General features: G+C 45.9%; 1 protein-coding gene across 1 annotated transcript in view; it reads left to right on the plus strand.

The window, feature by feature from the left end:
• dpp6a (dipeptidyl-peptidase 6a) overlaps nt 1-22,500 on the plus strand; it is a 521,189-nt gene that overhangs the window by 472,230 nt on the left and 26,459 nt on the right. The window contains exons 10-15 of the mRNA XM_063206930.1: nt 15,039-15,193; nt 16,767-16,864; nt 17,563-17,686; nt 18,189-18,227; nt 20,522-20,629; nt 21,040-21,131. Coding sequence (XP_063063000.1) covers nt 15,039-15,193; nt 16,767-16,864; nt 17,563-17,686; nt 18,189-18,227; nt 20,522-20,629; nt 21,040-21,131 — 616 coding nt within the window. The remainder of the gene's footprint in view (nt 1-15,038; nt 15,194-16,766; nt 16,865-17,562; nt 17,687-18,188; nt 18,228-20,521; nt 20,630-21,039; nt 21,132-22,500) is intronic.

The following is a 22,500-nucleotide window of genomic DNA, read 5'->3' on the forward strand; positions in this document are numbered from 1 at the left end:
GTGTGTGTGTGTGTGTGTGTGTGTGTGTGATGCACTTTTGCTCTATGATGTTGAAGTTACTTTTACAGCACTAATTTTGGTGTTGGTGGAAAATAGCTGGTAACAACGTGAATATTTGCTGTAATAGGCTATCTAGAAATAATTTGTGAAATAACAATTACCCTACTAGGTTATTCAGGCTATTTTACGCCACAATGTTGGCTATGACTAAAATTTGAAATGTTGACTAAAATGACGAAAATGACGAAAATTTTACTAAGACTAAAATTGATTTTCGTCATTAAGACTAAGACTAAGACTAAATTGGGAAGGCAATGACTAAATATGACTAAGACTAAAATTGATTTTCGTCATTGTGACTAAGACTTAGACAAAATTGAAAAAAGCTGACGAAATTAACACTGGTAGTGACCCAGTGCCTCTCTGTGGCTTCTTGCTGAAGGAACACAGTGTGTTCTTCCTAATGCCCTAACTCCCGTCCTCCACTTGCTCACTTGCCTGCTTGTTGCCTTGTGATGACGTCACTGACCACAGAAGTCTATTTCAATATCTCGCAAAAGCGCAATTCTAATGTCGTGGTCTCATTTGCAATCGGGATGGTGAATGAAGTTGTTGCATGGCCCCAAAAGATGTTGTGGCTAAGCCGGCAGCGGGGAAACTTACCCTTTGAGGAGTAAGGACTTTCCCCAGGTTCTTCTAGAATTTTACTTGAACACTCTACAGCGCCCATAGAAGTCTGTGTTAAAAATCTTGCAAAGTCCTTATGACATCATAATGAGAACTCAAAATTTGGGCAAAATTCTAATCACATATTTGTGATGGTACTCCTCAAAGGGTTGTTTTCTCCATGGTGGTGGAGCGTCAAGGACAGGAGTCTGCATGTTGGAAAGAACCTAGTGCATTTATGCAGTTAGAGAGTAGGCCCAATAATAAACATCTGCTTGATTTGATAGAGTTTGATTTGTTTTCATTTGATTTGATACAGTCTTTGCTGCTGCCTGCCGATTGGAGCCAAGCACCCCTGTGGCTCTTCGTGATGAAGCATCACATTGGTGTCCACTCAACATTTGGTAACACTTTACTTGACGCCGGCGTCATATGTATGACATAACGGTGTCATAACATTGTCATAATGCAGTCATGAATGTGTCATTAACATTATGTCAATGTCATACACATTGTATGACTTTGTCTTTAAGCGAAATTCGGTTATGACAAAGACAGGCCTAACAATGTCAACTTTTCATGGCCATAAAACGTTTATGACATTGGCATTATGTTTATGACTCGTTCATGACACTGTTATGACACTGTTATGTCATACGTATGACGCCGGCATCAAGTAAAGTGTTACCCAACATTTAAAGAGTAGGACACACAGAAGACTGACTGTAAGACTGCAAGTGTGTGTGTCCTGAAAAAGGGAAGGGAGGAGGAAGTCTCTGCTGAGCCGTCTACCTATTGGACGAGCCAACTTCCTCATGTGACCAATTGAGAAGCAGGAAGCTTCTGTTCGTCCCTCTCCTGTGGCTCTTCTTGATGAAGGAACCCTCCCAGTGCTGCGGAGAGGAGGATAGTCACAAGGACACGGAGGGAGAGTGCAGATGAATAGCAATGAGACAGTGCTTCAATATTTATATTTTATCTTGCTGGTATCATTTCCCTTTGGCGTGTGCCACTGAAGTCTGGCCACATTCTAGTGGATTTAAATTGGACTGTGGGGTGGAGGAGGATGGTCGGTGATGAAGGAGAGAGAGAGAGAGTTGGGATGAGAGTGGAGAATAGGGGAGGAACTAAATGCCTTAACCATGTGTGTAATGGGACATGAAGTTGGAGCAAAGTATTTGCAAATGAAGCAAATTCATCCCGTTCCCCTACAGAGTAATCCCTCGGCTGTGTGTTGCAATGAGGAGAGCACGGCTGAGCAGACGAGTGTGTGTGTGTGTGTGTGTGTGTGTGTGCGTGTGTGTGTGTGTGCATGTGTGTGCATGTGTGTGCGTGCGTGCATTTGTGTGTAAGTGTGTGTGTGCGTGTGTGTGTGTGTGCGAAAAAGAGACAGATGCAGAAAGAGAGAGACAAAGAGAGAGACAGAGAGGAGGGAAGAGAGAGAGAACGATAAAGATAGAGAAAAAAGATGCAATTAGCTGGGGCTGGTTGCTAAGTAACATTTAATGCCTTACAATGAATAAGCTATTAGCAGTGGTAGCTGTATTTGAAGACAGGAATACACATTTGGGGAAAGATTGAACAAAACGTTTTCATTGTCAGTCATCATCCTTTCTTCTTTACAGAGGAGGAAAAATTAAGAATTGTAATAGTATCAGAATGTGTGTTCTAAAGAAACAAAGTCCCTGAAATTGTTTTCAATTTCAATGTTCAATTACAATTCACTTACTGTTACATACCAGAGTAGAATGGGCCATGCTAAATGTACTGTGAGATTTATCAATCCACAAAAACCCCAGTGCATTTTAGACTTCTGCTGCCACTTGTTTCCCAGACAGTAGAAACAACACTGTGAGTGTTAACTGTCAACTCCTTAAAGTGTAAAATGAACACTACAAAATGTACTGTGTACTTTTGCAGTCATAAAGGCCCAGCACATTTTAGACAATCGAAGCTGCTCGCCCCTTAGACAGTGGAACCAGCACTATGAGTGTGTTGAATTGATACTCCAAAATTTACTTTGAGCTTTTGCAATCATAAAGGACCAGCGCATTTCACCTGCAGCTGTTTGTCTCTTAGACAGCAGAACCAACCATGTGTTGAATTGACACTCCAAAATGTACTGTGAACTTTATAAATCCACAAAAGACCTATACCACATTTTAAACTCTTGCTGCTTCTTGCTTCTCAAACAGTAGAACCAACACTTGGAGTGTTAAACTCAACTCTGTAAGTGTCAAATTGACACTCCAAAATGTACTGTGTGGATGAGCAATCCACAAAGGCCCCGCAGCGTTTAAGACTCCTACTGCTGTTGCTTCTCAGACAGTAGACCCAGCACTGTNGTTGGAGCCATTTTTTACTTTTATTATTTTTGGTCAAATTCTAATTCTTGTGAAATTACTTCTATTATGAGTTTGATTATGGATTATGAAAGTTATGGTCTCGGATTGAGTTAGTAGACGGTTTTTTACATATTCCCTGTGATATGCCTGCCTCATGCTTATCCCGTCATGTGTGCTTTGATTGTTGACTCGGATTGGGTGCCTCTGCTCCGCCTACCTCGATGCGCACCTCTCATAGAGGAAACAGGTGATGGTGCTGATTTGAACTGAGCTGGCGGGAGTAGAGGGACATAGTTTTTGACCGTAGTCGTAATCGTACTCAATGTAATGTACAAACACTGTGGATAAAAATAAAAATAAGAAAGAGCAACGGTACCTACGCGTTCTGAACTTTATCTGTGCTCTCGCCAAAGTGGATCCAGCTACACGCGTGGATGCCACAACATAAGTCAAAAACTCCCGACAAGAAAACTAGGCTACTTCAAGACGGATTGCTGTCAGACCCCTACGGACGATTACTCCCAGAAATGACCAGATACCAAAGGACTTACGCAACGTGTTTAAAGGACAACTTCTCCCTTCCTACACCTGTTGCAGCGGTCTGTGAGTAAATACCGACATATGCCGATGTTTTCTAAAGCCCAATATTCCGAATGCTGTTGCATAGACCATTGGTTACGAAGGCAGCTGCAAGCCTAAATTAACTACGTTGGGGGAAGGAACATAAACTACGTGGGAGGAATAATTGTGGAATTGAAAGATGTCTAATTCAGAGGAAGAACTATTCGCCGAGCGTAGACGCCTTCTGGCGAGCCGCAGTGGGAAATTAGGCGTTTGTACCAGGAAATGTAATGAAATTAAGGCACTAATAAACAAAGCGTCAAGCCTGGAACTTGTGATTGAGAATGTATCCGCACTGAAACTGGCTATAGAAGAATTAAGAGAAGCGCACGCATCTGTACAAACATTAATGACGGAGGAAGAAAAAAAATCGGATGAAACGCAATGGTTTGAGCCTAAAATAGGAACGCTTGAAACATATGTTGAACAATTTGATGGTTGGATAAATACAACATTAGAAACAGCAAAAGCACAATCAGATCAAGTTGTTACGTTGAATGACACTATTACTCCTTGGGACAGTGTGTCCAGAGTTGCGTCAAACACGTCCAAAACGTCAAAGGTGTCAGCAATGGCTGCTCAAGCCGCTTCAGAAAAGGCGGCTCTTGAAGCCAAGGCAGCGGGGCTGCAGCAGATGCACCTCTTGAAAATGGAAAATACACAGCTGCAAAGTAAAATGGAAATAATGGAAGTACGCACTCAACTTAATGCCGCTGATGCAAAATTAAAAACCTTGCAACTCTATGAAACAGGCATATTGCCTCAGTCCCCTGTAGATTTGGTGTCCCAAAGGCAAGATGATATGAATTCCTATTTTGAAAATTATGTTATAACATCCCCTATTGAATTCACAACACTCAGTGCGGTTCCTAAAACACCTCTACAACATATCATGAAAGCTCCAAAATCATACCTAAACCCGGTTACAAACAAGCCTCCTGCTGAAACTGCAAATGAAATACTGAATACTCAAACACCACAAGAACAGGCCCAAATGCCAACAACACATGATGTAGGCCTAGACCTGTTTCCAAGTGGAAAATCGCCCACACAGCATGCAACACTTCAAGCATCAAATGCATCTTATGAACTACAACGCAACACAATTCCTCCTGTGCTGTCCACACAACCACCTCCGGCTTCTCATGCAGCATATGGACTGCAACACAATCCAGCTTCTCATGTGCCGTCCGCACAGCAACCTAGCCTACTCGATGCTCCTGTGCAACATGCCCCACATCCAGCTTCTCATGTGCCGTCCGCACAGCAACCTAGCCTACTCGATGCTCCTGTGCAACATGCTCCACCTCCGGCTTCTCATGCAGCATATGGACTGCAACACAATCCAGCTTCTCATGTGCCGTCCGCACAGCAACCTAGCCTACTCGATGCTCCTGTGCAACATGCCCCACATCCAGCTTCTCATGTGCCGTCCGCACAGCAACCTAGCCTGCTCGATGCTCCTGTGCAACATGCCCCACCTCCAGCTTCTCATGCAGCATATGGACTGCAACACAATCCAGCTTCTCATGTGCCGTCCGCACAGCAACCTAGCCTACTCGATGCTCCTGTGCAACATGCCCCACCTCCAGCTTCTCATGCAGCATATGGACTGCAACACAATCCAGCTTCTCATGTGCCGTCCGCACAGCAACCTAGCCTACTCGATGCTCCTGTGCAACATGCCCCACCTCCAGCTTCTCATGCAGCATATGGACTGCAACACAACCCAGCTTCTCATGTGCCATCCGCACAGCAACCTAGCCTACTCGATGCTCCTGTGCAACATGCCCCACCTCCAGCTTCTCATGCAGCATATGGACTGCACCACAATCCAGCTTCCCATGTGCCGTCCGCACAGCAACCTAGCCTACTCGATGCTCCTGTGCAACATGCCCCACCTCCAGCTTCTCATGCAGCATATGGACTGCACCACAATCCAACTTCTCATGTGCCGTCCGCACAGCAACCTAGCCTACTCGATGCCCCTGTGCAACATGCCCCACCTCCAGCTTCTTTTGCAGCAGATGGACTGTCACATAATCCAGCTTCTCATGTGCCGTCCGCACAGCAACTTAGCCTATTCGATGCTCCTGTGCAACATGCCCCACCTCCAGCTTCTCATGCAGCATATGGACTGCAACACAATCCGGCTTCTTATGTGCCGTCCGCACAGCAACCTAGCCTACTCGATGCCCCTGTGCAACATGCCCCACCTCCAGCTTCTCATGCAACCTATGGACTGCCATACAACCCAAGGCTTCATGTATATGTGCCGCCCACACAGCCACCCAATCTACTTAATGCTTCTATGCAGCCGGCACCACCTCCAGCTTCTCATACAACATATGGATTGCTGCCACACAACTCAACTTCGTATGCGCCACCCGCACCGCCACCCAATCTACTGCTCGATGTTCCTGTACAAAATGCACCACCTCCAGCTTCTTATGCAACATACGGACTGCCACACAACACAATGCCTCATGTGCCGACTGCACAGCCATCCAATCTACTGCTTGATGTTCCTGTACAGCATGCACCACTTCCAGCTTCTCATACAGGATATGGACCACCATATAACCCAACTCATCTCGTGCCGCCCGCACAGCCACACAATCTACCCAATGTTCAATACGACCTGGCAGGACTGATAATTCAGCAACAAAATCAACTTTCACTCCCAAATAGAGAAATACCCATTTTCAATGGTGACCTTCTGAACTACCGTCCATTCGTCCGGGCATTTGAACATGGCATTGAAGGGAAAACCAACAACAACATGGATCGTCTTTACTTTCTTGAACAATATACATCCGGCCAGCCTAAGGAGCTCGTGCGAAGTTGTCTGCACATGAATCCGAATTACGCATATGCAGAAGCCAGACGGCTACTAAACTTTCATTTTGGAGATCCATATCGCCTCACAACAGCCTACATTGGAAAGGCCCTGAGCTGGAACACTATACGAACTGAAGACAGTAAGGAGTTGCACAGCTATGCCCTATTCCTTCGAAGCTGCTGCAATGTAGCTAGAGACCTCCCAGATATGTCTGAGCTCAATACGCCGTCTAACTTGAAACTCATTCTGTCGAAGCTACCACTCAAGTTACAGGAACGATGGCGAGGAAAGGCATGCGAAATACACGAGCGCACGCGGAGCAGAGCCCAATTCTACCACATTGTGGAGTTCATTGAAAAGGAGTCAAGGATACTGCTGGATCCTGTGTTTGGTTCTCTGCAACACTCCACAGCTACACAAGTACGCAAGCAGACTGTGAGTAACAGCTTTGCTACAATAATTAGTCCAGTAGTAGCCGATGCTTCCTCCACAATCAGTGGATCAATTGAACCTGAGAACATGAGGGTGGCCTTCAGCAAGCCATGCCTTTTCTGCAAAGGAAACCATTACATGGAATCTTGTCACCAAATAGCAGAAAAAGAACACAAGGAAAAAATACAGTTCCTGACAGAAAAAGGAATGTGTTTCGCTTGTCTAGTTAAAGGTCACATGAGTAATCAGTGCAAAAGACGTCTGACCTGCCAATTATGCCAGAAAAAACATCCAACAATTCTTCACATTCATCAGCCACCAACTCCAGGCCAAGCGCCCTCCGAACGGATACAGACCAATCAAGTGAAACTACCTACTGCCCCCACAGCTGTTAGTAGCAACTCTATGGCTGTTTCTATGTCTACGAATCATACCGGGGCCGGCATGTCAGACTGCAAGCTTGCCATTGTGCCTGTGAAGGTGAAGGCCATGAAAGGCACTAAAATCATACACACCTACGCATTCCTTGATCCTGGAAGCAATGCATGCTTCTGCACTGAAAACCTAATGAAAGAGTTGCACATTGAAGGCAGAAGAACTGAAATCTTACTAAGAACTATGGGACAAGAAAAACCTACAAGTACTTATCGTGTGACGGACATTGAGGTGAGCGGTCTTGACGACAGCGACTTCAAGTGCTTACCTGAAATCTTCACACAATCCAGCATTCCAGCAAGCCATGAAAACATAGTCACTATGGAAGACATACAGAGGTGGCCATACTTAAAGGATGTTCAGCTCCCCACCATCAAAGCGGATATTGGTCTCCTCATTGGGGCCAATGCCCCTTGGGCATTAGAGCCCTGGGATATCATTCATAGTGAAGGAGACGGACCCTTTGCCGTGAAATCTCGACTAGGATGGCTAATCAACGGCCCATTAAATAGTGGAGCACGAACAGATGAAGATGGCCGACCTCGTATCTCTTCAAACAGGATTCATGTGTCTAAACTGGAGGATCTGTTAGTGAAGCAATTTCATGTTGACTTCCCTGAAAAGGCCTGTGAAGAGCAAACTGAGCCGTCCTTTGAAGACAAAATGTTTTTGAAAATAGCTGATGAGCTAACCATAAAGAAGGATGGTCATTACGTAATGCGACTGCCCTTTCGTGATGTGAGGCCGACCATGCCAAACAACAAGGCTGTAGCCGAACTAAGATGCATGACGCTCCGGAAGAAACTTTCAAAAAATGAGGAGTTCCACTCTGATTACACAAAGTTCATGACTGCTATGCTTGACAAAGGTCATGCAGAAATTGTCCCAGATGACCAACTGACCAAAGCCAATGGAAGGGTCTGGTATATACCCCATCATGGTGTTTACCATAAGAAAAAAAATAAAATTCGTGTTGTGTTTGATTGCACTGCATCATTCCGAGGAACATCTTTAAACCAGCAACTACTACAAGGACCTGATCTGACAAATACACTTCTGGGTGTTCTCCTCAGATTCAGGAAGGAACCAGTGGCCATAATGGCAGATATTGAAGGGATGTTCCACCAAGTCCGAGTCCCGGAAGAGGATGCTGACTTCCTGCGCTTCTTATGGTGGCCCGATGGTGATGTCAGCCAACCCCTCACTGAGTACAGAATGGTAGTGCACCTCTTTGGTGCAGTCTCATCACCAAGTTGCGCAAATTATGCACTCAAGAAAAACCGCCTCAGATAATGAGGGCAAGGTGTCTGCAGACATTTTGAATACCATCAGAAACAACTTCTATGTAGATGACTGCCTGAAGTCGGTTGCATCAGAAAGCCATGCCATACATCTGGTTAGTGAACTCAGAAACACCTGTGCCACAGGAGGCTTCAGATTAACAAAATGGGTCAGCAACAGCAATTCTGTCCTGGCCTCAATTCCAGAAGAAGAGCGAGGCGTGAAGGAGATGGTCGACGTCAGCCTGGAGAAGAATGAGTTGCCATTGGAGCGTGCTCTTGGCATCCATTGGAATATTGCTGCTGACACTCTATGTTTCCAGACTTCTCTGAAGCCACAGCCCTACACACGGCGGGGCATTCTCTCTGTCACCAATTCCATTTACGACCCCCTGGGACTTCTTTCTCCAATGTTACTCCCAGCTAAGAGGATAATGCAAGAGCTCTGCAAGGGAAATCATGGATGGGATTCTGAGATTCCGCCCTCTCTCGCAAAGACATGGAAGACCTGGATTGATGGCTTGTGCCAGCTGACTACTCTGAACATCAGCAGATGTTACCGGCCACCTGACTTTGGAGAGATTCGCACTGCCCAGTTACATCATTTCAGTGATGCCAGTGAGGTGGGATATGGCACAGCCAGCTACCTAAGACTTACTAACACCAGAGGCCTCATTCATGTAGTCCTTGTCATGGGCAAAGGGAGAGTAGCTCCTCTCAAACCACTCACTATTCCAAGACTGGAATTAGCAGCGGCAGTCCTGTCTGTTCGGATCAACAGGATGCTGGAAAAGGATCTAGAGTATACTCTTCAGCCTCCCGTCTACTGGACTGATAGCACCACCGTCCTGAAATACATCTTTGCAGACTCCATCCGCTTTCAAACATATGTGGCAAATAGGATAACCACAATAAGAGATCTGTCCGAAAAGTCCCAGTGGCGTCATGTGACGAGCACTTTGAATCCAGCTGATGATGTCTCACGAGGCTTGACTGCTCAAAGGTTCCTGGAGTCTGAACGATGGCATCATGGCCCAGCCTTTCTAAAACAGCCTGAGAAAAACTGGCCAAAATACCCAGAGAGTCCCATCTGTTTCACCTCCCTTTCTGACGATGACCCAGAGGTCAAGAAAGCTGCTGCAGTCTTCGCCACAATCGCTTCAGAAAAACACGATCCTATTAATAAACTCGTGCATCAGTTTTCTTCCTGGGACCGCCTGATAAGAGCAACAGCAAGACTTCTGCAATTCAAGGACCTGCTCTTGCGTTTGACCAAGGAAAAGCAGGCCAGAGACCATCGGCCGGCCATGCACCAGACCTCTGAGCATCTAACTGCTGAAGACCTTGGAAAGGCAGAGAAAGCTCTCCTGATTTACCTGCAACAGCAGTACTTCCCAGACGAGGTTTCAGCACTTGAATCTGGAAAGACTTGTGTGATTAAGAGCAGCAAGCTTTACAAACTAGATCCTTACCTTTGTGATGGAGTACTTAGAGTAGGGGGAAGACTGAACAGGCTGTCACTGCCAGAAGAATTCAAGCATCCAGCCATCCTACCCAAAGACAGTCATTTGACCAGATTGCTTCTCCATCACATCCACATCCTAGTTGGCCATGGAGGCAGAAACCCAATGCTTTCAAAACTGCAGCAAAAATACTGGATTATTAAAGCCAATTCTGCAACTCGCAAGGCCTTAAAGGACTGCATATTCTGTAAACGCTGGCATACTCCCCCGGGTGAGCAAAAGATGTCTGACCTACCTTTGAGCCGTATATTACCAGATCATCCTCCCTTCACCTATGTGGGAGTCGACTATTTTGGCCCAATTGAAGCAAAAAGAGCCCGATCGGTGGTAAAGAGGTATGGAGTTTTATTCACCTGCCAAGTCAGTAGAGCTGTTCATCTAGAGCTTGCTCATTCTCTCGACACTGACTCCTTCATATGTGCCCTCCGCCGATTCATGTGCAGAAGAGGGCAGGTCAAAGAAATGTTTTCAGATAACGGCACAAAATTTTGTTGGTGCGGAACGTGAGCTGAGGGAAGCCCACTCTCTCCTGGACCATTGCAAGATACAACAACACCTTGCATCAAGAGGAATAAAATGGGCCTTCAATCCACCCTTCGGCTCTCATCATGGAGGCTCTTGGGAAAGACTCATACGTACCATCAAAAAGGTCCTCTACTCTGTAATCAGACAACAGAAGCTGGATGATGAAAGCCTGCAGACCGTTTTGTGTGAGGTGGAAACGATCCTCAACGACAGACCCATTACTGCAGTGTCAAATGATGTACGTGATCCAGAGGCGCTTACACCTAACCACTTACTCTTGTTGAAAGGAAAACCTCTGCTGCCACCAGGGTTATCTCAGAAGGATGATTGCTATTCCAGAAGGAGATGGAAACAAGTGCAGTACATTGCAGACCTGTTCTGGAAGCGCTTTGTCAAGGAATACCTCCCACTCATGCAGGAAAGACAAAAGTGGAATGTCAAGAGGAGAAATCTGCAGCCAGATGATATTGTGCTAATTGTGGATGAAGCATCACCACGTAATTCGTGGCCATTGGGGAGAGTTGTAGAGACAATGGCAGACAGCAGAGGATACGTGAGACGAGTGAAAGTACGAACCAGGAATAGCATCCTGGAGAGGCCAATCACCAAAATGTGTCTTCTCCTGGAGGCATAACAGATCCACGTCCTCAGCATTGCACGCATTCAAATACTGACAAACCTACATACCTGGATCTGCGTGCCCACTCACCAGTACACCCTTATGCAACACATACCAATCCAGCACTACATTTACACTCCTTGCTCTGCATATACATGGACTCTACATTTTCGCACCACATAACTCACCATGGCCTTTGGGGGGGGTATCTGGGAATCTGGGAATTACCTATCGTGAAGATGAACTAAAAAGGAACTACTATCCGTCTTATGTATTGTTTTGTGTATACGGCTTCATTCCTCAGTTACATTTAGTTTAATTTGCTATATGGCTCCAATTATAATTTGTAATTGTTGGGCATTATGAACAATTAGGGGCCGGTATGTTGGAGCCATTTTTTACTTTTATTATTTTTGGTCAAATTCTAATTCTTGTGAAATTACTTCTATTATGAGTTTGATTATGGATTATGAAAGTTATGGTCTCGGATTGAGTTAGTAGACGGTTTTTTACATATTCCCTGTGATATGCCTGCCTCATGCTTATCCCGTCATGTGTGCTTTGATTGTTGACTCGGATTGGGTGCCTCTGCTCCGCCTACCTCGATGCGCACCTCTCATAGAGGAAACAGGTGATGGTGCTGATTTGAACTGAGCTGGCGGGAGTAGAGGGACATAGTTTTTGACCGTAGTCGTAATCGTACTCAATGTAATGTACAAACACTGTGGATAAAAATAAAAATAAGAAAGAGCAACGGTACCTACGCGTTCTGAACTTTATCTGTGCTCTCGCCAAAGTGGATCCAGCTACACGCGTGGATGCCACAACAACTGTGATTGTTAGATTCGACTCTGGAGGTGTCAGATTAACATTTTTCCACTTTGGCAACCCACAAAGGCCCTGATGCATTTTAGACTGCCACTGCTGTTGCACTGTGATTGTTAGATTCGACTCTCTAAATGTCAGAATAACACTGCTTAATGTATTTTCCCCTGAGTAATCCACAAAGGCCCCCAGTGCATTTCAGTCTCCTACTGCTAGTTCTTCTTCCCAGCACCTCCTCCTCTCTGCTTTACAGTATAAACCCAGGGGTGCATTCTACAGTCAGGAGACATCTTATGCATTCACACACTGAAACTCTCACATGTTGCATACTGTACTGTATGTGTGATCTGCTGTGCACGTTTCAATGCAGCTGCAGTGGCATAGTACATTTGTTATATAATGCCACGGCTTCACACTCTGGGGTCTCAAAATGTCATCGCTGATAACTCAGCTTAAGCGTATGTGACACAGAACATATATGTGTATGTGAAACAGACAGACAGACAGACAGACAGACAGACAGAGACACGCGCACACACACACACACACACACACACACACACACACACACACACACACACACACACACACACACACACACACACACACACACACACACACACACACCTATTGATGGATAAAAGCAGTGGAAAAACTGCCATTCACACTTTGAATACACATTCACTCCTGCACATTTTTCACATGGGAAGTGTGCAATTACAGTCATTCAGGCAGCATTACTGTTAGTTTACCTTTGGCAATAACTCTTTACATTCATCCATATCTCCCTGGATGGAAATTTTAATATGCTGTCAGCACATGGAGGCAGAGGAGAGCGAGCGAGCGAGAGAGAGAGAGAGAGAGAGAGAGAGAGAGAGAGAGAGAGAGAGAGAGAGAGAGAGAGAGAGAGAGAGAGAGAGAGAGAGAGAGAGAGAGAGAGAGAGAGAGAGAGAGAGAGAGAGAGAGAGAGAGAGAGAGAGAGAGAGAGAGAGAGAGAGAGAGAGAGAGAGAGAAGAGAGAGAGAGAGAGAGAGAGAGAGAGAGAGAGAGAGAGAGAGAGAGAGAGAGAGAGAGAGAGAGAGAGAGAGAGAGAGAGAGAGAGAGAGAGAGAGAGAGAGAGAGAGAGAGAGAGAGAGAGAGAGAGAGAGAGAGACAGACAGACAGAGAGAGAGAGAAGTGAGAAAGAGTGTGCTGATGAGTGTGGGCAGAGAGAGCAAGGCAGAGAATATGAATCATGAATCACCAGAGTGTGTGTGTGTGTGTGTGTGGGTGCGCATGTGAGAGAAAAAGGAGAATGAAAAATGTAAAACTGTGTGTGCACATGTGTGAGGAATTAATTGTATTTGTGTGTGTGTGTGTGCCTGCATGCCTGCCTGCCTGCCTGCCTGCGTGCGCGCGCGCGCGTGTGTGTGATGAAGTAAGGGGAGGAGTGCTGAACGCTGCAGTTTGCTGTGTATTCTCAGTAGGAGAGAGACAGGATGACAGACTCTTATTACCTCTACCAGATACTACATCACACCGCCTCATACACCCCCCCCCACCTCTCTCTCTCTCTCTCTCGCACACACGCACGCATGCATGCATGCACACACACACACACACGCATGCATGCACGCACACACACACGCACACACACATCATTCCATTTTGCCTGTGCTTCTCCAGTTGAAATGGGAGATTAGAGTCTGTGGTGTGTGGTGGTCTGATTTGTAGTGTACACACTGTTTTCAGTTCATCCTCTGTGTGTGTGTGTGTGTGTGTGTGTGTGTGTGTGTGTGTGTGTGTGTGTGTGTGTGTGTGTGTGTGTGTGTGTGTGTGTGTGTGTGTGTGTGTGTGTGTGTGTGTGTGTGTGTGTGTGTGTGTGTGTGTGTGTGCATATCTGTATGTGTGTGTGTGGCCTATGTGAATGCATTCTCCTCCATTCCTCCTTCTCCACCACCTCCTCCTCCTCCTCCATGCAACGCATTGCTCCTATGGCACTAATGGCGTCCGTAAATCCCCTGCAGCCTCATCAATCCAGCATTATTACTCACCTGCCACCGTCATTACAGCAGCCCCTTTAACGGCCCCATAAACACACATCACCTCACAGGCTCAGAGGCCTGCCCGCACTCATCAGCTCACTCTTTCTCACTTCTCTCTGTCTCTCTCTCTCTCTCTCTCTCTCTCTCTCTCTCTCTCTCTCTCTCTCTCTCTCTCTCTCTCTCTCTCTCTCTCTCTCTCTCTCTCTCTCTCTCTCTCTCTGTCTCTCTCTGTCTCTCTCTCTCTCTCTCTCTCTCCCTCTCTGTCTCTCTCTCTGTCTCTCTCTCTCGCATTCCCATACATCTTTTTCACTCTCACCTTTTCTATCTTTCCCTCTGTCCCTTAAGTCTCTTTCTCTCTGTCTGCATTTCATTCTTTCACTCCTCTTTCTTTCTCCATTCTCACACATCCTTCTTTCACTCACCCTCCTCCTCTCTGTTCCTCACCTTTCGTTCTCTCTGTACATCTCTGCCATACATATCTTAGCCTTTCTCCCCTCTTTCTTTCTTTCCCTCAGATCTTCCTTTTCCCCCAGTCTTCAGTCCCCTCCTCTCTCTATCCCTCTTTCCCATCCCCATACATATTTTAACTCTTCCCCTATATTTTTCATTCCCTGAAATCTCTTTCGCATTATTCATTCCCATACATCATAATCACTTTCTTCCTTCTCCTCTCTCTCTCTCTCTCTCTCTCTCTCTCTCTCTCTCTCTCTCTCTCTCTCTCTCTCTCTCTCTCTCTCTCTCTCTCTCTCTCTCTCTCTCCATTCTCATCTCTCCATTCACATGCATCACCTTCACTCTTCCTCTCCTTCCTCCTTTCTCTCCCTCAGTTCTCTTTCTCTTTCCCCAGTCCCATGCATCTTGTATCTGACCTGTGTGTGTTTCTCTCTGCCTGCCCTCCACAGAGGAGATCTTCCAGACCCACATCGCCCACTGGTGGTCCCCCGACGGTGCCCGCTTGGCGTACGCCACCATCAACGACACCCTGGTGCCCAAGATGGAGCTGCCCACCTTCACCGGCTCCCTCTACCCCACGGGCAGAGAATACCACTACCCCAAGGTAGGCCTCTACTACTGCTACTGCTGTTGATAGGGATGCAAACACAGAAGTTTCCTCCAAATGCTTAAAGTAAAGTAGAGAGTACCCAAGGTAGGGCACTGCTGCCGAGGTTAGGGACAAGCTTCAATGCTTTATCAGCATGTGAGTCAGAGAATGCCACTACCCCCCAGGTAGGCCACTACTGCTGCTGGGGGATGCAAACACATACGTTTCCTTCAATGCTCTATCAGTAAAGTAGAGAGACCTCCTCCACCCCAAGGTACAGTAGGTCACTTCTCCTGCTGGGGAAAAGGATGCAAGCACAAGCTTGTTTCAATGCTTCATCTACATGTGTGTCAGGGAATACCACTACCCCCACAGTAGGCTGCTGCTGCTGCTGCTGCTGCTGCTAGGTATAGGAATGCAAACAGAACCCTCCTCCAATGCTGCATTCAGCATGTGTGGCAGGCAATACCACTAGCCAAAGGTACTGTAGGCCACTAGTACCGCTAGGGAAAAGGGATGAAAACAGAAGCTTCTTTCAATACTTTATCTGAATGTGTGTCAGAGAATCCCACTACTCCAGAGTACTGTAAGACACAGCAAGGGGTAGGGATGCAAGCAGAGACTTCCTCCAATGCTTTGTCAATAAAGTAGAGACTTCCACTACACCTACAGCTACTACCAAGGTTGGCCACTGTTGCTGCTGGGGATTGGGATGCAAAAAGAAGCTTCTTTCAGTCCTTTGTCTGCATGTGTGGCAGAAAGTGTCTCTACCCCAAGGTAGGCTTTACTGGGGAAAATGATTCTAGTAGAACCTTCCTCCAGTGCATATGTGGGATATGTGAGAGTACCTCTACCCCAAAGGCAGACTATGGCTGAGGAAAGGGATGTGAAGAAAACCTACCTGTAAACGATAGCGTGGTATTACAATAGCCTCTTATTAGTTTCCTACAGAGGGTCAAGACCTGTATAATTAAGCTTGCCTCGTTCACACCAGACCATATCACAAGAGAGATATGGTATTGAGAACACCTACTGAATTTCTCATAGAGGAGGTCTAGTTGCCTTTTATTGGCCTTTACAAATGTAACATTCAGTGCAAATTCAGCAAATAGCCAGTTGTGTCGGTTGCATTCAAACAAACTACAAGCTTCCATTTGTTGAGTAATGCGTATGTGTCATCATCTTTCCACTCCTCCCTTCTCACGGATTATCTCCCTATCTCGGACTAGCGCTTTGAGATGAACATCCATGATTTCTCAGGCTATAATTAAGCAATAATTCTGGGTGGAATTGGTGAATTCTGTTGATTTTCAGGGATATTCAGATTCAGATTGCCCTGAACTGAGTAGAAGCTTAAAGAGACCTAAGATCAGGCTACTTCAAGGTTTTATCAGTATAGCCACATTTGATCATTTCTGAAACAGCCTGGAGAAATCTGCATCCTGTCTATATTACACAGTACTCATACTCCACCCATGTTTGCATCAAACGTTGTTCTCTTTGAATCACATGACATTATGTACTATATGTGAAAAGTGAAAAGTTTGTGAAAAGTCTGAATTTCAAACATTTTACATTTTTCCTGCAGGCTGGAGAGGAGAACCCTGTCATCTCCCTGTATGTGGTGAACCTCAACGGACCACTACACTACATTGAGATGCGTAGGCCAGAGGACCAGAGGATCGGGTATGCTAACCACATAGCCTAACCTCCATACTTATGACATAGACCTACCTCTAACTGTGTAGCCACAGTGCTAACAAATCAGACTGCTAACCGCATAGCCTTTCTGTAAACGGTGACTGTGTATCGTAGACTCTAAGTGATCTGCCTGCCAACCGTAATACTACCAAACCACAATTTATTTTCTACTAATTCTTTAATAATTGTATGCGTTAGATACCATTAGCCTACTTGGCATAGTGCTATTCTAGATCATGCTGCACAATTCAGCTAATAACAGTCATTCACCTCTGCAGAGCAGAGAGGCTCGGTTAAGTTGCGTGACTCATGAGTAATGACCAATTAGATGACTTGACCATTCTCAGTGTGTGATTCATAGAATTAAACCTTTTTTGGACTGTAAATGAGATCACTTTGTGATGCTACAAATGTTTAGGTCATTTTGTGGTGTGTGTGTGTGTGTGTGTGTGTGTGTGTGTGTGTGTGTGTGTGTGTGTGTGTGTGCGTGCGTGCGTGCGTGCGTGCGTGCGTGCGTGCGTGCGTGCGTGCGTGCGTGCGTGCGTGCGTGCGTGCGTGCGTGCGTGCGTGCGTGCGTGCGTGCGTGCGTGCGTGCGTGCGTGCGTGCGTGCGTGCGTGCGTGCGTGCGTGCGTGCGTGCGTGCGTGCGTGCGTGCGTGTGTGTGTGCGCGTGCCTGCATAAAGGGAGTACTACATTACGATGGTAAAGTGGGCCACCAGTACCAAGCTAGCCGTGAACTGGCTGAACCGAGCGCAGAACATCTCAATCCTAACGCTGTGCGAGGCCACCACAGGTGTCTGCACTAAGGTTTGTGACACACAAACACAAACACACACACACACACACACACACACACACACACACACACACACACACACACACACGCGCGCGCGAGCACGCGTTCACTGATTTTTGTGTCTTTATAGAAAAAGTTAATATCAGAGATTTCATCTTAAGGAGATAACAGAATGCGTAACAGAATTCCTGAGCCCCATATTATATTCTCTTATGTGGGTGTCTGCCTTCAGAATTCCTGAGCCCCATACTCTCTTATGTGGGTGCACGTCTGCCTTCATCTTTTCCATCCTTTCATCATGTTCCTTTTCACCTTGTAATGTCTTTTTCAAGCCTGAATAGACAATGGGGCAAATAGCAGCTACAATCTCATTTATTCTTCACTGTGGGAAACCTTAACCTTGGTCTCGGGGTTACAGCAGTTTGCTGAGGGGCCATAACGGATTTCAAAGCATTTAAATTCTGATATTTTTGTGATATTTCTTTTTTTTCAATTATTTTTTTCTTTTGGCAGAAACACGAGGATGAGAGTGTTGGCTGGCTCCACAGACAGGTAAGGAACAGATACTCCTTTGTCAACATAATCCACACTTTCTGTTTTTCCTTTACACAGCCCCAGAAATATTAGTTCCCAGGGACAATGATCTTCGAATAGAATAGAATAGAATAGAATAGAAAATCCATAACAATTAAAATCAGTGCAATTAATTGTAAAGCCTTTGATTGGATTAGGATGTTGCAATGTTTGATATTTCTAAGGGTATTTTCATTTTCAATTATTTGAATCAACAAGATTCCAAATTTCTACTTGTTACATGCCATCTCCTACTGTACATGAATGGAATGGCGAATGGATGGTGGGTTAAAACTTAGCGTTAACGTTTGAACTAATGAGGGGAAGTCCTATTGTTCCTGATTCTTGTTCCTTAGTTGACATCCAGAGGCAGCTTTTGGGATGCAAGTCTGATGAGCTAACCACTCACCCATGACTGCCCTATGAAAATGTACTGAAAATAAACGTGCATATGTGTGTGTATGTACATTTGACTTTCTTTTTCAAGTGTCCCCTGCTGATGGCACCTTATTAGAAACGGTTAAAACCCTCAAGTATTTAGGGATTTGGCTCAAAGAAAAGTTTCAGTATGAAACACATATTGATCATCTTCCTAAAAAGCTTAGACCAAAGCTGAGTTTTTATTAACGTTTAATTAAGTGCTTTCCTTTTGCTGGCAGATTAAGATTGGTCCAGAGTACAATGTTACCCATCTTAGACTCTGGTGACTTGTTATACATCCATGCTTCCACCTCCACATGGTCTTCACTATCACTCAGGAGAAAAAGCCATTCACTCATTTTCATTGAGTAACAGGAGTATATTGGCTGGGTGACCTGAGTCAAAAGAGCACCTAGGCATAAAACTATGGGACTGTGAACCATAGTTATTATGTTGTGCAAAATATATGCCGTATAAACATGAAGGTGTTGTGCGTGCATCTCACTTTGACACAGTGGTGGATCATTTAAAATAATGTTTACACCTATGTTTATATATATACAGTACGTACACGTTGCCATGAAGTTGACAGTGCATACATCTTTCTCTGGCGCAGTGTGGTTGGATGTCGTGAGCTGTATCCGAAAGCCCAATATTCACCCAATATTAGGCTGTATCAACAGATTATGTGCATTAGTTTAGACTGGATTATTGATGGTTGCTGCAGCGAGAGCTCGATTGCTGAAGCACGACGCAGAATCACAACATCAGTGAGTTGAAACCACTTAACGTCAATGCATATTAGGATCTCCCATTAGCATGTGAGGATGGAGAGTCGCTTTGGATGAGGCTCTTGGTAAGAGAGAATGCAACTCGTCTCAATGTACCGCCATCAGGGGTGATGACAAGGGGGCCTGTCACAAGCCTAGGGAGAGAGGGGGCCCAAAATTGGGTCCTCATTGCATTGTATCTACTGGGCTACGGGGCCATTTCAGATGACTTTGTCCTGGACCCGGCCAAAGCTGTGAACGGCCCTTACCGCTGTTCATCAGCGGTTGCACTGTTGCCTGCAACGTACTATCAGCTAACGTTGTTTTGACAAGAAGGATTATTACATTGAGGCTCCAGGCCTGCAGGTAATGTAAGTAGGGAGGGGACAGGGGACAGGAGATGATCCTGATAAATGGAGAAATGTGTCTCGACAGTGGAGGGGGAGGGTAGAGGAGAGGAAGAGGGAGGAGAGGAGAGGAGAGGAGAGGAGAGGAGAGGAGAGGGGAGGAGGGGAGAGGGAGGGGGGGAGAGGAGAGGTGAGGAGGGGAGAGGAGAGGAGAGGAGAGGAGAGGAGAGGAGAGGTGAGGTGAGGTGAGGTGAGGTGAGGAGAGGAGAGGTGAGGTGAGGTGAGGTGAGGTGAAGTGAGGTGAGGAGAGGGCAGGGCAGGGCAGGGCAGGGCAGGGAGAGGGAAGGAGAGGAGAGGAGAGCCTAGGGCATGGAGTAAAAAACAAAAGAGGGGAGACAGAGGTGTAGAATAAGGGGAAGAAGATAGAAAATGTAGGGGAATGTTGGAGAGTAGAATAGGAGAAGAAAGGAGCAGAGAAAAAAGGAGAGGAGCGAAGTGGAGAGGAGAGGAGAGGAGAGGAGAGGAACGCAGCGGAGAGGAGGGGAGAGGAGAGGAGAGGAGAGGAACGCAGCGGAGAAGAGGGGAGAGGAGAGGAGAGGAGAGGAGAGGAACGCAGCGGAGAGGAGGGGAGAGGAGAGGAGAGGAGAGAGCAGAAGAAGACAGGAGAGAAAGCTATTAGGAGGAGGAGTGGAGAAATGGAGTGATGACGTCCTTTTTCTGTTTTATCTGGTTTCAGAACGAGGCTCCAGTGTTCTCCAGGGACGGCATGAAGCTGTTCTTCATCAGGGCTCTGCCTCTAGGGGGCAGCGGACGCTTCTTCCACATCTCCATGTCCATCTCACAGGTAACCCACACACCCACCCACACACACACACACATGCATGCATACACACACTCCCACAAACACACATATACACAACCACATGCAGGTGCGCACACACATTCCCACAAACACACACATACACAACCACATGCATGTGCGCACGCACACACACACACACACACACACACACACACACACACACACACACACACACACACACACACACACACACACACACACACACACACACACACACACACACACACACACACACACACACACACACACACACACACACACACACACACACACACACAAATGCACTTTATCAGGATCAGAATTGTCTGTCATTCCAAGTGATGCTTACGTTATAAATGTATTTTCATCTGTTTTTCTCATTTTAATCCACATATATGCATGTTCCCCTTCAGCCCAACACCAGTACAGACACCCTGCAGACCGTAACCTCAGGGAAGTGGGACGTGACGCGCGTACTGGCCTTCAGTGAGGACACCCAACAGATGTAAGCACACAAGCCTAATATACAATATTTACTTTAACTCACTCTGGTAACTTTAACTTAAACTTAACTCACTTTGGGAACCCTTCACATGCATCATGCATTCTCAAATAGGGTCTGTATAACAGAGGTAAGAACGGGTAAAAAAAATCCAAGCCCGAACCGACATGGGCCCATGGGAATTGGGCCGGGCCCGGCCCGAGGCCGACTAATTATTGGATGTGTAGGCCCGAGCCCGAGGGAAGCCCGAAATTTCAAATTTTATTTATAAGGAGGGGTGATCTATGATAACAAATCAAAGCCCTTAAATTAAAGCCATTAAAGTATTTTGTTACGAAATCTAAGTTAAATAGACTGTATAAACATGCAGGCCATCTTTTATATTTCTGTGTATGCTGCACTGCAGTGCACAGAGGTTACATTAAGCGATAATCCATCATTGACGCTTTTTTTAAGAGTTGGCGGAAAATTTTAAGGGCGTCCGTCATTTTGACCGGCTGATCATTGGGCCATAAGCCACAGCAGCAGTACGACCTTAAAAATCTAGCGCGGCACTTTCACAGAGAGAGACAGCGAGACAAAGAAGAACAACGACGCGAGCAGCAGAACAGGAATGAAGGAGTTCTTGAATTGCCATTGCAAGAGTTTATTAGGCTACAGTATGTGTCGGGTTGATGAGGCGACCTCTGTTTTTTGCAGACCACGCGTCTCTCGTGGCCAAAACACGGCCGAAATGCCTCAGCGCACTGTGATGGGAGGGAGAGGCGAGGGAAAGCGCGTGCATTCTAGCAGCAGGCACTGCACTGCTGGATTATCAACTGACGTGGAATATTATTAACGCACAGCCTACATAGCCTATTTATTTATTTTTAAAAAAAAAAAAAAAAAAAAAAAAAAACCGCCAACGATAGAGAAGCCGAACCCGACCCTACCCGAACGTAATGAGTGACATTTCAGGCCCGACCCGACCCGAGATTGCCTCGGGTTCGGGTTCGGGCTCGGGCCTGGGCCAAAAATCATAGGTCTACTGTATAAGTGCCTTATAGCACATGTGTTAAAGGCATACAAGGTCCTTATTACAATTATATCAACAATAAAGGTCCTGAATGATCGATTTTTTTCACATTGTAAGTCACTTGTAAGTGTCTTATAAGTCACTTATACGGACAGTTAGGCATGTATTGGTGGCTTCCATATGAGGCTTAAAATAAAGTTTCCTTACCTTCACCTTATGGACAGTGGATATTCTTCAATATTACTCTATAAGTGTCAACCAGATATGAGCACATAAGCCAAGTCTGATTCCTTGTAAATAACTTGACTTATATGCAAATTCCTGATTATAACCATCAGATGTGACCAAACTATCCAA

The sequence above is a fragment of the Engraulis encrasicolus genome, chromosome 9 (assembly GCF_034702125.1).
Source record: "Engraulis encrasicolus isolate BLACKSEA-1 chromosome 9, IST_EnEncr_1.0, whole genome shotgun sequence".
NCBI classification, from domain to species: Eukaryota; Metazoa; Chordata; class Actinopteri; order Clupeiformes; family Engraulidae; genus Engraulis; species Engraulis encrasicolus.